The sequence below is a fragment of the Nipponia nippon genome, unplaced genomic scaffold, assembly GCF_047370975.1.
Source record: "Nipponia nippon isolate SJK-2023a ecotype South Korea unplaced genomic scaffold, ASM4737097v1 scaffold_23, whole genome shotgun sequence".
Taxonomy (NCBI): Eukaryota; Metazoa; Chordata; class Aves; order Pelecaniformes; family Threskiornithidae; genus Nipponia; species Nipponia nippon.
In genome coordinates this window covers 4,139,333-4,151,984 of record NW_028262340.1, presented here as the reverse complement: position 1 = coordinate 4,151,984, position 12,652 = coordinate 4,139,333, and the positions used below count along the sequence as shown (strand labels likewise).

The 12,652-nt window shown below is 48.5% G+C and overlaps 2 protein-coding genes across 4 annotated transcripts; one reads left to right on the top strand and one right to left on the bottom strand.

Moving 5' to 3' along the window:
• Positions 1–3,638: 3,638 nt before the first annotated feature.
• Positions 3,639–6,383, bottom strand: AIRIM (AFG2 interacting ribosome maturation factor). Of its 2 annotated transcripts, none has more exons than XM_087761220.1 (4): positions 5,944–6,383; positions 5,689–5,868; positions 5,492–5,610; positions 3,639–4,533 (listed from the first exon to the last, which is right to left on the bottom strand). In XM_087761220.1, the coding sequence occupies exons 1-4, from the start codon at positions 6,381–6,383 to the stop codon at positions 4,466–4,468; spliced, it is 807 nt and encodes a 268-aa protein (XP_087617346.1). In that variant the 3' UTR covers positions 3,639–4,465. The 2 variants fall into 2 exon arrangements, with proteins under 2 accessions (XP_087617346.1, XP_087617347.1); XM_087761221.1 differs by lacking the exon at positions 3,639–4,533 and adding an exon at positions 4,590–4,915 and having other exon boundaries at positions 5,474–5,610.
• On the top strand, positions 6,334–11,137 carry CDCA8 (cell division cycle associated 8). 2 transcript variants are annotated; one of them, XM_087761218.1, is made up of 11 exons: positions 6,334–6,463; positions 6,563–6,691; positions 6,974–7,014; positions 7,542–7,617; positions 7,964–8,103; positions 8,432–8,511; positions 8,845–8,943; positions 9,136–9,262; positions 9,718–9,804; positions 10,178–10,248; positions 10,440–11,137. In XM_087761218.1, exons 1-10 carry the CDS (start codon positions 6,382–6,384, stop codon positions 10,220–10,222), a joined length of 906 nt encoding a protein of 301 aa, XP_087617344.1. In that variant the 5' UTR covers positions 6,334–6,381; the 3' UTR covers positions 10,223–10,248; positions 10,440–11,137. The 2 variants fall into 2 exon arrangements, with proteins under 2 accessions (XP_087617344.1, XP_087617343.1); XM_087761217.1 differs by having other exon boundaries at positions 10,178–11,137.
• The last annotated feature ends 1,515 nt before the right edge of the window (positions 11,138–12,652 follow it).

Below are 12,652 nucleotides of genomic sequence, written 5' to 3'. Positions count from 1 at the left end.
ACAAGGGATAAACCAGGGTGGCAAAGAGCTGGCCAAATAACTGCCTGTGCCCACCCTCGCAAGGGCAGACAACAGACCCTGCGCTGAGCACATCCGCGCTGCAGGAAAGCACATCCCTGCTTCTCAGCCAGATGTGTCCCCACTCAACACACATCTATAGGAGCCCCCCTTGGAGCTCACCAACAACTCAACAGGGCAAATGCTGGGATGAAGTCAGGAGCACTAGAGAAACACCAAAGCATAGACAGCCAAACGCGAGGAACAGAGCTACACATCCAATTAATGTAGATGGGAGAACGTGAGTTTTATTTCTGAGCGGGTAAGCACTCACGCAGCCTCTTGGGCCCTGCAAGATCACAAAGGAGTTCTGCTTCAAGCCAAGATGAAAGTCTCAAAAAAAAGCTTTTTATCACGTATTTCTGCCTCCAACTCACTTTACACTTAAATTCAGGTGCCAAATTCTTTGTATTTTTCCTAACTATGGACCCTTGTGGTAAATTTAGTTTTGAAATGTTTGAAATCCATGAGCTTATGCTGAAGCAAAGCTTTTGGGTTTCTTTTAAAAGTCTGGAGTTACCCACAGCAGGTCCTCGTTTCTGAAGCAGAACTGTGCAAAGACATCGCTGCATCAGAAGCTAAATTTCACCCTACATGGAAAAACAAACTAACCGGATAGAAGTCAGATGCTCTCTATAAACGTTCGTGGATATTCAAATTTAGTAACTGATTTTAGTTTATGCTTTCCCTATAAGTGAAGAATAACTATTTTCAAATTAAGTTAGCAGGAGGTAAAGCTGAAAATCAAAGCATGACCTTTGTGTTTCCTGAAAATTTTACTTTAACAAGGTAGCTCCAGCTGCTAACTTTGTTTTATTGCATTCCTGAAAGACAGATCTCCGTGCAAGAATACTTCAAGAGCTCTGCTCCAATAATAAAGGCACTCAGATTTATTTTTATGGTGAGGTATATTTTACCAGTTAGTCTCAGAGCCCTTGATACTGCCCTTACCCTCTGGCCTCACTCAGGTACCGCACAGGCCGGAGCCCCCGTCCCCACATTCGGCTTCCCCAGGCGGCTGGAGGGGACCCCGCTGCCTGCCAGGGGGTGCTGCTGCGTTTGCATTCACCTCCCTCCCACCCCAGTACTCGGACAGACGCCGAAATCTTTCATGATGACAGCAGACATGGCTTGCTAATGGTGGGCCATGTCACAGCTCAGTCTTGGAAAGCTCAGACACAGAAACAAACCGAGAGCGAGCCAGGGACCTTCAGGATGAGGGAGAGACGTGGGGAGGAAGAGCGGTGCCTGCTGCAGACAGCCTGCCCTGGCTCCTCGGAGCCGCAGGCTGGCACGGCACCACCCAAGGACAGCCCTGCCGCCGGAGCACAGGTATCTAGCAGCCCCGCAGGCTCCCAGGCATGGGAAGAGGAGTGAATAAAGACTGAATGCCCACCCTGGCTGGCTTCAGGGTGGGAACCTTTGAACCCGCAGGGATTCCCTGGTGAACGCCGGCTGAAGGAAGTCTCACACACACACAAGGAACCATATTCTTGTTAGCAACTGGGGACCTTGGCAGCTGTCCTGAGCTGTAACATCCAGATCTTGAAAAGGAACAAACCCACAGTTGTATCCAATTAGAGCACTCTGATGCGGGGATTCAGTCGTGCCCTTCCAGAACACTGCAGAAAAATGCAACTGATGACATGGCCCATCAGCCAGAGACAGTACAGAGTAATTAATCACAACAAAACTTCAACGAGCACCTCCTTTACCCCATTTCAGTCAGAGTCGGAGTCAGGTCATGGCCACTTGTATTTCAGAAAGCTCTCAGCACTTTTAGCAGGGCTGTTGTTAACTCAAAGACAGACAGCAGAGGGCCAAACGTCTGGGAAAAGCAGAAGGGCCACCACCGAATTGTTCTGAAGACCTTCCAAAATTTAAATCCATTTGTTCTTTATGCAGCTGTACTGAAGACAGACTGCCAGAGAAGAGGGGTGTTGAAGGGCTGTCTAGTGTGTGCACATGCAAACACAATTCTGCATCCACAAACACCATGATTTATTGTTTTATGATGATGATACCTCAGGGACCCCAGGATTCACCCTACAGTCTTCATGCCCTTCAAGCCATGTGTAATGACCACAAGGCCATAGAGCTGCTCTCCCTCATCCCCTGTCCCAAAATCAGAGCCGTGCAGGTCACTCGTGGCAGTGACAGCCATCAGCACTGATGGAGGTGCGTGCATGCTTGCCATTAGCCGCGTAGCTCGGCAGCACAGTCCCAGCACAGGCAACACGTCTGCGCTTTGGCCACAGGTTCAAAACCGTAACAGAAAGGAACAGGAGATGGATGAAATAATACTGCAATTACCTTTGTGCTTTGCTGAACAACATTCAGCCTCTGTTTGTCAGGTGGATTTCAGACTGACGGCCTCTGCAGACACCAGCACTCAGCTGTCAGCGATAGCTAGGAGGGCACCTGCATAAATCTGCTGTGATCTGTGTCATCCCACAGCACGCGCTCGCCCTTTCCTTAAAATCAGAAGTCAGCGATGTCCGTAGGGAAGATGCACAGGTTGAACACGAGCAGCAGGCAATGGCTAATAAAGTTGACCTATGCTGCTTCGCTAACTGGAACCTAAACACAGGAGGTGAATTTCTCGAGTTGGGAGGAGTTTGCGGCTGGAATCAAAGCTCTGGAGAAGGAAACTAGATGAAATTGCTCACTCTGCTGTGGATGGCAAAATAAATGCCTTATACTGAACTGATGCTGTGATGCAACCCCCAGCATCAGCAGCACACTGACAAAATGAGTCAGTGACAGGTCATGGTGAGACAGAGCCACTCGAGAAGGAGGGGAAGTGCTTTGCATGCAGAAGTGTCTGCATTGAGACTGCTGTACAGCCATTTGCTACCTAAACTGCATTCTTGGCTGATCTGCCAAACCAGTATCTTCACTGCATCATCTGCTTTATCTTAAGCTGAAGCAGCAGGAGGAGGACTCCATCCCTCATTTCCCTGGGAAGGAGACGGCCAAGTGAAACGCTCAGAACAGCCGCACTGTGGCTCACAGCACACAGCTACACCCCGCTCTCACGCAGGGTCTGCGGGGATGCGCGGAGCAGAGGGCACTTGTCCAGCCACGAGAGCCCCTCGCAGCCGGCTGGAGGACAGGATCAGCTCCAGCGAGCACGCCAGGGTCCTGCAGCGACGCAGAGCACGCAGACACAAGAGGAACTACCCTCAGCAGGGGAGGAATACCGCCGAGCCCACCGAGCACCCCACCAGCCCCCAGACCCGCTGCCCGCACGTGCTGGGAGCAGAACCCACCTTGCTTCTCCGAGTGTAACGCCCTTCCCTCGGCAAATGCTGATGTCATCAGCCATGACGCTCGGCAGCCATACCAACGCCAAGAGGGTGACGTTATTTTTCTTTGCAATTAAAACTGCACATAAAGCACCATCCCACGAAGGCCTGTCAGGCGAGGGGGAGCACTGGCGGCCCCAGCCCTGCACAGCCAGCAGTCTCCCAGGGCCCCCCAACGCCGCTCTCGCAGGTCGAGCAGTGCCCTCAGGTGGTCAAATGGACTCCCCGGGTTTGAGCCCTGCTTCGCCATAAAAACAGGGAGCACGAGCACAATCTGTCCAAGTACAGGTCTTTATTTGGCCTTCTCTGGGAAGCTACAGTTCTTATCAAATACATTCTTTAGAGACAGGCATCCCACCACTTTCCGGGACCGTTACAGAGGATCGGTGTCATGGCCGACAAAAGATGTCCCTAGAACTGTCAGCAGCTGCTGCTGCAACAGAGCACAAACTTTTAAGACTGTGACTTAAACATGCCCTAGCAGAGGTATCAGAGAAGCATACTCTAACGCGCTTGAAAACTGCCTGCGTCAGAACTCAGGTGTCCGTGCACCTCCCTAATTACCTTTTCAAGTCAAATTTGCTCTTTCCTCATCAATGTACAGGCGGGATGAAAGCAAACATATTGCTCAGAGGCACGAGGTGCAAACTGGTCTGAAGCCCTGATTTACATCTTTTATTTATTTGTAAGGATGGTACCTAAACACCTTTCTTACATGGCATCAGCCTGCTGGACCTTACGTTACACTCGCTTACTTGCGGCGCACCTCGCCATTTCTTTGTAAGCTAGTAAGTCCCAACGTTTTTTTCAGTATACAAAATATCCATGGCAGGCAGAAGAAAGGACGACTTCTGTAGCTGAAGATGACTCCCTTCCATCTTCATGGCTTGTTCAGCTCAGCCTCTTCTTCAGACGCCAAGTCCATTTCCACTTGAAAATGAAACAGTCCAAGCACTTCCTGCTGAGGCCAAGTACCCAACTCATTCAGCTTCCAAAAAGCACCGGTAAAGCTTCCTCAATTCACCATCATCTTTGCGGTCATCTCAGAACACGCCAGGCTCTCGTGGAAGCTGGTCAACATCAGTCCCTCCTGTTCTCTGTCAGGAGCCTGGTGAGCAGCACAGCTCTCGCTGGTTGTCCACAAACAGAGAAATCTTAAGAAGCGCATCTGAGTTGGAAAGAAAAAAACCAACCCCATTAGCTTAATGCATTTTATCTGTATTCTGTGCCCACAAAAATTTAACTTGTTTCTAAAAGCAATAAAGAAAAACATAACTAAAGCTAACTTAGTAGACCAAGTGAAAAGGATCACTAAGCCCCTCGCTACACTGCGAGGGAGGACATTGCTTCCAGCTGCGCCCAGGGTGTGATGGCGAGTATTTATGACTGAGGTCGTTCACGAGATCTCAGAGCAGGTCACAAAGAACAAGTGCAAACTGAGCAAGGTCACCCACTGCTACTGAGACCAACACAGCAAGCAACACCGGGCCAATGTGCTGTCTCCAGGGCTGAGACATCAGCGTAGAGCTCAACAAAAGGCGATCGTCCCCCTGTACTGGGCACTGGTGAGGCCGTACCTCAAGTATTGTGTTCAGCGCTGGGCCCCTCACCCCACAAAGGCCATGGAGGGGCTGGAGCGTGGCCAGAGCAGGGCAGCGAGGCTGGGGCAGGGGCTGGAGCACAAGGCTGGGGAGGAGCGGCTGGGGGAGCTGGGGGGGCTCAGCCTGGAGAGGAGGAGGCTGAGGGGAGCCCTCATCGCTCTCTGCAACTGCCTGAAAAGAGGCTGGAGCCAGGGGGGTCAGTCTCTTCTCCCCAGGAACAAGCGATGGGACGAGAGGGAACGGCCTCAAGCTGCGCCAGGGCAGGTTTGGGTTGGATATCAGGGAAAACTTCTTCCCCCAAAGGGCTGTCAGGCCCTGGCCCAGGCTGCCCGGGGCAGGGGCTGAGTCCCCATCCCTGGGGGTATTTAAAAGCTGGGGAGATGTGGTGCTTGGGGACATGGGTTAGTGGTGGCCTTGGCAGTGCTGGGTTAACGGTTGGACTCGATGATCTTAAAGGTCTTTTCCAACCCAAATGATTCTATGATTCTATGAAAGACCCTGTGGGGCTGCTGTATGCAGAACTACCTTGAACAACATCTTCCTTATAGCGCTCCAAAATCCTCTCCCAAGTCTGCGGGAGGGCTTCCATGTCTGCCAGGCTGTCGCAGCTGATGCTGAGGAGAAGCAGCTTGCTCTCCAGGTACCTTCATGCCCGCTAAGGACGACAAAGAGGAAAAGGCACCCGCCAGCGCTGCCCGCAGAGCCCCACCGTGGAAGGATACAGGTGCCGGTAGTAGCGCTCCACGTCCTGCAGCCCCTCCAGCGCGTCAGCCAGCGAGGGGCAGCGCGGCCCTCGGCGCAGAGCCGCCGCCAGGCCCAGCTCCGCCGCCCGCTCCTCGTACAGCCGCAGCACGGCGGCCACGCCGGCCCCCACGGCGTCCCGCACGGCCCGCAGCTCCGCCCTGCACGGCAAAGCGGGGAGCACTCAGCCGCGGCCCAGCGGCCCCCGCCCGGCCCCGCCGCCGCCGTCGCCTCACCGCCGGCTGCCGAGCTGCTCCAGCAGCGCCTCGGCCGCGCCGCGCTGCTTCCGCCACAGCCGCTCCCGCAGGCCGCCGAAGGCGCCCAAGGGCGAGGCGCCCCACGCCAGCCGCTGCGCCGCCCGCATCTGCGCCGCCAGCCCGGCCAGCGAGGCCAGCAGCGGCTCCCAGGCGGCCAGCGCCGCCCGCCAGGCCGCGTCCCGCCGCGCCGCCGCCGCCGCCCACTCCCGCAGCGCCGCCGCCACTGCCGCCGCCATAGCGACCCGCCGACCCGGAAGCGCTCCCCCGGCGCGCCGCGCCAATGCGTCATTGCGCCGCGCCGCGCTCTGATTGGTCGATCGGTGGCGGCGGTTGGGTTTGAACGCGCGGCGGGCGGCGGCGCTCCCTGCCCCGAGCCCCGGTAACCGGACCCCAGCCCCGAGCCCCGGCCCTGCCGCCATGGCTCCCGCGCGAAAGAAGGCTGGTGCCAGCGCGCGCGGCAGGAAGCTGGCGGCATTCCTGAAGGATTTCGACCGTGAGGGTAGGCCGCGGCCGGCGGGGGGTGGGGGGGGGGGGTGGGGGGGGGGGGGGGGGGGCGGCGGGCCCCGGGGCCGTGACTGAGCCGTCTGCCTCCCCGCAGTGAGGAGCCGGGTCGAGCAGCTGCGGACCAACGGGCAGCGCCTGGTCAAGGAGGCGGAGAACCTGTACAACATCGAGATCCTGCGGCTGCCGGTGGCGCTCCGCGAGATGAACTGGCTCGACTACCTCGGTACGGGGCGGGAGCGGGCCCGGGAGCGGGAGCGCGTTTTCCCGTAGATAATAAAAACAAAGGAGCAGCCGGGATCTTCTCTGTCCGGAATCCGCCGCGCAGGCGGCCGCGGGCTGTTGGGAAGCGCCGCTCTCTTTGTCCGAGGCTGCTCGCTCGCTGCCAGGAAAACTGGTTTGTGCTGGTTTTTTGCACCCTAGTGGTGACGTATTAAAGTATGCCTACGTATGCTGTATAGGCTGTCTTAGATATGTATTAATTTTAAAAAAAATATTTTCTTTTTAGCTAAAGGAGGAAGCAAAAGGGCACTGGAAGAGGCAGCAACGGTAGGTTTCTAGCATAAATATCAAACTTCCCTGACGGCGTTGTGTACCTCTAGGAAACAAAGGGTTTCCTGAGTTTGTAGGAGCGTCACGATGGCAGAGGTTACATAAATACCGTCACAAATACTGCTTTAAGACTTAGTAAGAGATGCCCCTCGTATCCAATATAGGGTTTGCGTGCTCATACTGCTCCTTGGCCGTCTTCCCTTACCTGCTTGATTTCACTCCCAGGTCCCTGAGAGCACATGTGCTTTTCAGTACATTAAAGCATTTCTAAATTGGTTGAGCAGCAGGGTGTAGGTGAAGCATATCTGCAGCTGCCAAATAAGGCGTGTTGGTCCTGAATGGCATGCGGACCTCACGTGTTGTGTCACCTCCAGAATAACGTGAAAGGTCCCAGTTTGAGCACAGCAGAACACATGGAGGTATTATTGCTATAAAATAATTAAGGATTTTCTCTACAACGGGGATTTCTCAGAACTGTATGCTACTCGTAATCCTAATGGTGTCGTGACTGTTTTTAATTTTAGGCAGACTTGGAAATAACAGAAATAAACAAGTTAACAGCAGAAGTTATCCAGACTCCTTTAAAAATCATCAAGAAAGGTCAGTTTGTTTTTAGCATTGCGATGAGTTCAGCGAGGTGAAAGCATGTCGTGGTTTACATACTGTGAATAATAATTCAGTTTGTTCTTACATCCCTCAGTATATTTAAAGACAAGAAAATAATCCTGGTTTTATCCCTACTTTCTGCAGTGGCTCTACTTAATTTTATTAAAACACTTAATTCAAAACAGTGCTCTGTTAACCATTTGGATTACATTGGGATTTGGATTTCAGAAGCAAATTGTTGCCCAAAATGCTTGTGGTTGTTTACTGTTTACCACCGCTGCTAACTAATAATGTAAAGTTATTATTTATTTTCAACTTAGTTAACACTTTCTCTTTCTAGTGGAAAAATCTAAGCAGGATATTGAAGCTATTGAAGAAGAAGCAGAACCTCCTTTGCTTCCTCTAGCAAAGAAAGCAAAACATGATAGCCAATGTCTTCCAGAGCTAGAAGCTGAAAACGTTAATCCAAGAACTGGAAAGGTAAGTAGCTATTCTCTGTGATGACTTTATTCCCAGGATATGAACTACTTACTGAGGCGATGCCTATGATAATAGAGCTGTCTGGGATACTTTGAGGGGGACTTCAAAACAGGTATCGCTTCCTGAAATGTCTAGTGATAGGAGAGGGTCACAGAAGCTTGTCTGGTGTTTGTTTCTGGACTCTTGTGCGATAAAAAGGGGCCTGTTGAGCCAAACGTTTTGTATGGCAGCATTTGTTCATGATTTGATTTGGTGAGTAATTTGTGTTTCAAAAGTAACTGATTTGTATTTCAAAAGTAACTGATTTGGTGAGTAATATGTATTTCAGGTGAAGGCATCCACTAAAAAAGTGCCAGTGTCCAGGAGTAGGAGAGCTCCTTCAGCAAGAGTGAAGCGCATGAGTAAAAGGTAATAGGGGATATCTTTTTTACCGGGTTTCAGAAAGGGTGTATAATGCTAATATAGCTCTTACATGGAATGGAGCATGGTTTAGCAGGCTGGTTGATGTAGTTGTGCCATGCTATAGGAAAAAATCTGTGATCTGACAGCGAATGAAAGATGGGCAACTTCCTCTCCTGTGATGACTGGCTATCCTTGGCTTTGGGGTTTACTTTTCATTAGTAAGAACCTCTGTTTTCTTGTGGTGATGACCTCATTCAAGTCTTTGATAAGATAGTGCTTGTACATTTGTTAAAAGTATTCTTATGACCAAATGTTTGTTTGTTTGTTTCCCTTTAACAGATCAAGCAAAACCAACTTTATCACTCCAGCTAATGGCAGAACTGTTGATCTCTGTGCCCGGGGAGGTACCTCCATGGTCACACCCAAATTTGATTCCAGGTTTGTATTCTGTTAAATTTATCGGTTAATCTCTCATATAGGGGAGCACCTTGCCGTTTGCTTTATGTATGTATCTGTCATTTATTTGCAACATAATCCTTAGTGGCTCTTTGAACCTGAAATGAAAGACTTTTAGTCAAAGTGCTTTGAGCAATTGCAGTGAAATTACTTACCTATAACTTCTTGTTTCAGAATTTTCAAGACACCAGGTTTGCGCACGCCTGCCATAAATGAACGTGTTTACACCATCTCTGCCAATGGCAGCCCCCTTGCTGACAGCAACGATATCTTCATTACGGTCCCTGTTGGAGGAGGGGAGGTAAATCAGAAACTTTAATCTGTAAAATCTATGCTGAAGGGATAGCTTGTAACTTCTTGGGGGCCTTACCAGCTTCAAGTCATCCACTCTTGTCTCTTCAGTTGCGCCACTGCAGTTTATCAGGAGATTGAGCTAGCGTAAAAAGAACATGGAAAGATTTTGAGTCAGAAGTGGGAGCTGTTCAAGCTGGTCAAAGCAGAATGTAGAATGACGTTTTGCTGTGCATTTAACTAACATTTAAAGTAACTTCTGCTGGCAGTAATGTGTTAATGCACTGCAAGGAAGGTATGAGATGAGCTTCTGGTCAAGCTGCATGTTGTTCCCTGCCTGTATGTGGTCTCCTAGTATGCTTGGATTTTATTTACTTTTATTTTGTAATATTTTTTTTTTCCCCCTGCTTCTGGCTACTACAGCTGACCAAACAGAAAACCTAAGATTTGGGGTTTTTTTCACAGAGCATTCGTTTAACAGCAAGTGATTTAACCAAGAAGAATCTTCTTCATCTAAATCCAGAGGCCCAAGGAATTGTGAAGAAGCTATCAGTAAGTCTATGTATTTTTGTCAGCCACGACCTGAAGTTGTAAGGCAGTGTTGTCACTCTGTCATTAGTCACTGGACTGTTGAGCTGTAATAAAAACTCCTTATTTTTTCCCTGTCTTGTCCTGTATTTGGCTCATGTCACTGGTCAAGAAGCAGCATGAACTGAGAAGGGGGAAGGAGGGGGAGTAGTTTTACATCACATCTAGCTTAATACAAACTGTGGGTAAACCAGGCACTTCTTGAAAAAGAACTATTGTCAATGTTTTGAAAAACTGAATCGAAACTGAAAGTGCCTTCTGCTTCAGGCAGAAGTCGTAAGTCGTTGTGGGATATAAGCGTCTCTTAGAGTACTGATGAATTTCTCTTTCTTTCTAGGTACGTCTCGCACAAGCTTGCAGTGCTGCAAAAACCCATAGATGAAACTCAACGCATGTTGACGTCCCTCTGTAAATACAGAATATTACATTTAGGACTGCTACCTTTTTGTTCTTGTTCTAATTTGTGTCTTCCTTCCATTAATTTACAGAATGGAAGTTAAGAACTAATTTTTCTACCTATAATATGTAATGGGATTAGAATAGATCGCATTTTTTTTTTATTCAGGAAAAAAAATACTTTATTTTCTATTTCCTTTAAGGTTGAGGTCAAGATACAGTTATCTTGGCCTTGCGGACCAGCAAGCTCGGTAAGAAAGGCTATTCTGGTATCTTGCAGAAGACGTAAGCAGTGGACACAAGTGACGAGTTCGTATCTGTCTGGGCAAGGAAAGCAACAGATCAAACTTGTTGCACTTCCTTCCAAGCGCGTCCTTTCTCTGCAAATGTGCTTAAAAGGTGATGACTATCTCAGGATGGTACCTGAGATACCTAAAGGCAAGTTACTGGTGCCTGGGACTAAACGCAAAGCCTCTCGTAGTTCGTGATGCCACCATGAATAGCAATTCTTTTGTTCTTACAGCAGCCATTGTATTTGTAACTGGCTTTGAGGTTTTTATAGTGAGCTTATGCATTTTAGTGTTTTTAAAGAAATAAAAGATCACAGGTAGTTTAACTTCACCAAATCAATTAGCTAGACCGCTGCTTAACTAGATTACTGAGGCTAACCGTAGAGCTACTGGAGTATCTCTAATATGAGAGAACTTTGCTTTTCCTACAGCCCCTTCAAAATCTTTAGGAGAAGCAGTACTCCTGGAACTGAGTATAGACAGGAGAGAAGAAAGCTTGGACTGGTCAAAACACTGTATTGCCCTTTCTTCTCATCTAAATTGAGTTAATTCAGTGCATTTCTTTGCCAAAGAGCCATATCCAATAAATGCTGTTTGAACGAACAACATAACTTCCTCAGTCATTAATGGTTTTTTTTTCCCCCGTTGCTTATAGAAAATACAGAGAAATCTTGCTCCACTTCGAATTCAGGAAAATTCAACTTTAAACGTAGCCTCTTAGGAAAGGGTTAACGTATTTATATTTTAAAATGTAAGCAGGAGCACTCGTCTGGCTTAACACTTCCTTGCAAAATGAAGCAGGGAAGAAGTCTTGTATTTGCTTTCCTACAACCACTGTATTATTTTTCAACAGCGTGGAAAAGCAGAGCTCTCCATGAAGCACTAGCCCTCCATGGGAAGACGGCGTAAAGTCTTAAAATGTAAAAGACTCCTCTCACTCAAAACCCAGGGTTTCCTTTTTATTGTGACTCTTTGTAGCTGGTACAGGATGGGAGAGGACACTTCTCTCGTCTGTTGAACTAAGAGATGGAATCCCTTAAAAGGGTGGTTAGCTTCGATTCCTGAAGCGTTATTCTGTATGGATCGTACAAAGTCAAATATGTAAAATGGCATCTGCAAGAGACAACCTGATAATCCTTCCTCTGTGTCAGCAGGGAAGCTAACATGAGAACGTTTTAATTGGCATGTTAAGAGAGCATTCAGAGTAAAGAACTTTGCTTCCGTAACTTTGGTCTTAAGTTTTTTTTTCTAAAAATAAGCCTGTTTGTTTGTTAGCTGGCGCACTGTCCTTTCCAAAGATACCTTTTTGTCCTTGATTTAAGCCTCTCTGAAAGAGCTATAAAGAAGGATGTTGAGACTTTGGGAATTTTTCTAGGTTTGGAAAAGTTCTGCTTTTGGCAAAAGCCAAGCCTACAGCATGAAGGAAGACCGGGAAAAGCTGCTATCAGAGGTAACTTATGCTTTGGCGTAAATCTTTGATGCCGTCTGTGGTATGGGAAAAAGTTTGTAGAACAGCATTCATACGTTAATTTCCTTTAAAAAGCAAGCGTGTCACTGTAATGCAAACCTCAAGTATATACCACGTATTTGGAAATCACCACTTAAGAGGTTTTGGCAGCTTCTAAGTCCTAACTGCAGGTGGCAATATTGTAAACGACTAAGCTGCAAGTACGCTTGCCTTCCTGTCATTGAATTCTGTTAAAGTATTAATTAAAAAAACCAAACAAACAAAAAAACCACTTAAGCTGTAAATAAAACTGTAACACACTTGCTCGGATACAGATGTGTAAGTCTAGATTCTGCTTTAAACATGTCTTTACCGGGGGAAAAAAAAAGTGAACTAAAATGCTCAGCTAGCCCCGAGAATTCTTCTGTTAATGCTGTCTGCTTTTAACAGCTCTGGGTACAATCTTTAAGGCCCTGCGTTGACATGCTTGTTACGCTATCAGCCATTTCGGTCTCCTGTTTAATGCTGAGGTATGGTATTGTTACTTAGTAAATCCAGGAATTAATGTTGTTGCTAGTACTAGGCAGAAGTACTGTTCCTCTCGATTAATGAGTCTTGAGTGGCGAGGAGATGCAGATAGGACTTGTCTGCTTCCACAGACTTTTCCAACACAGACCTG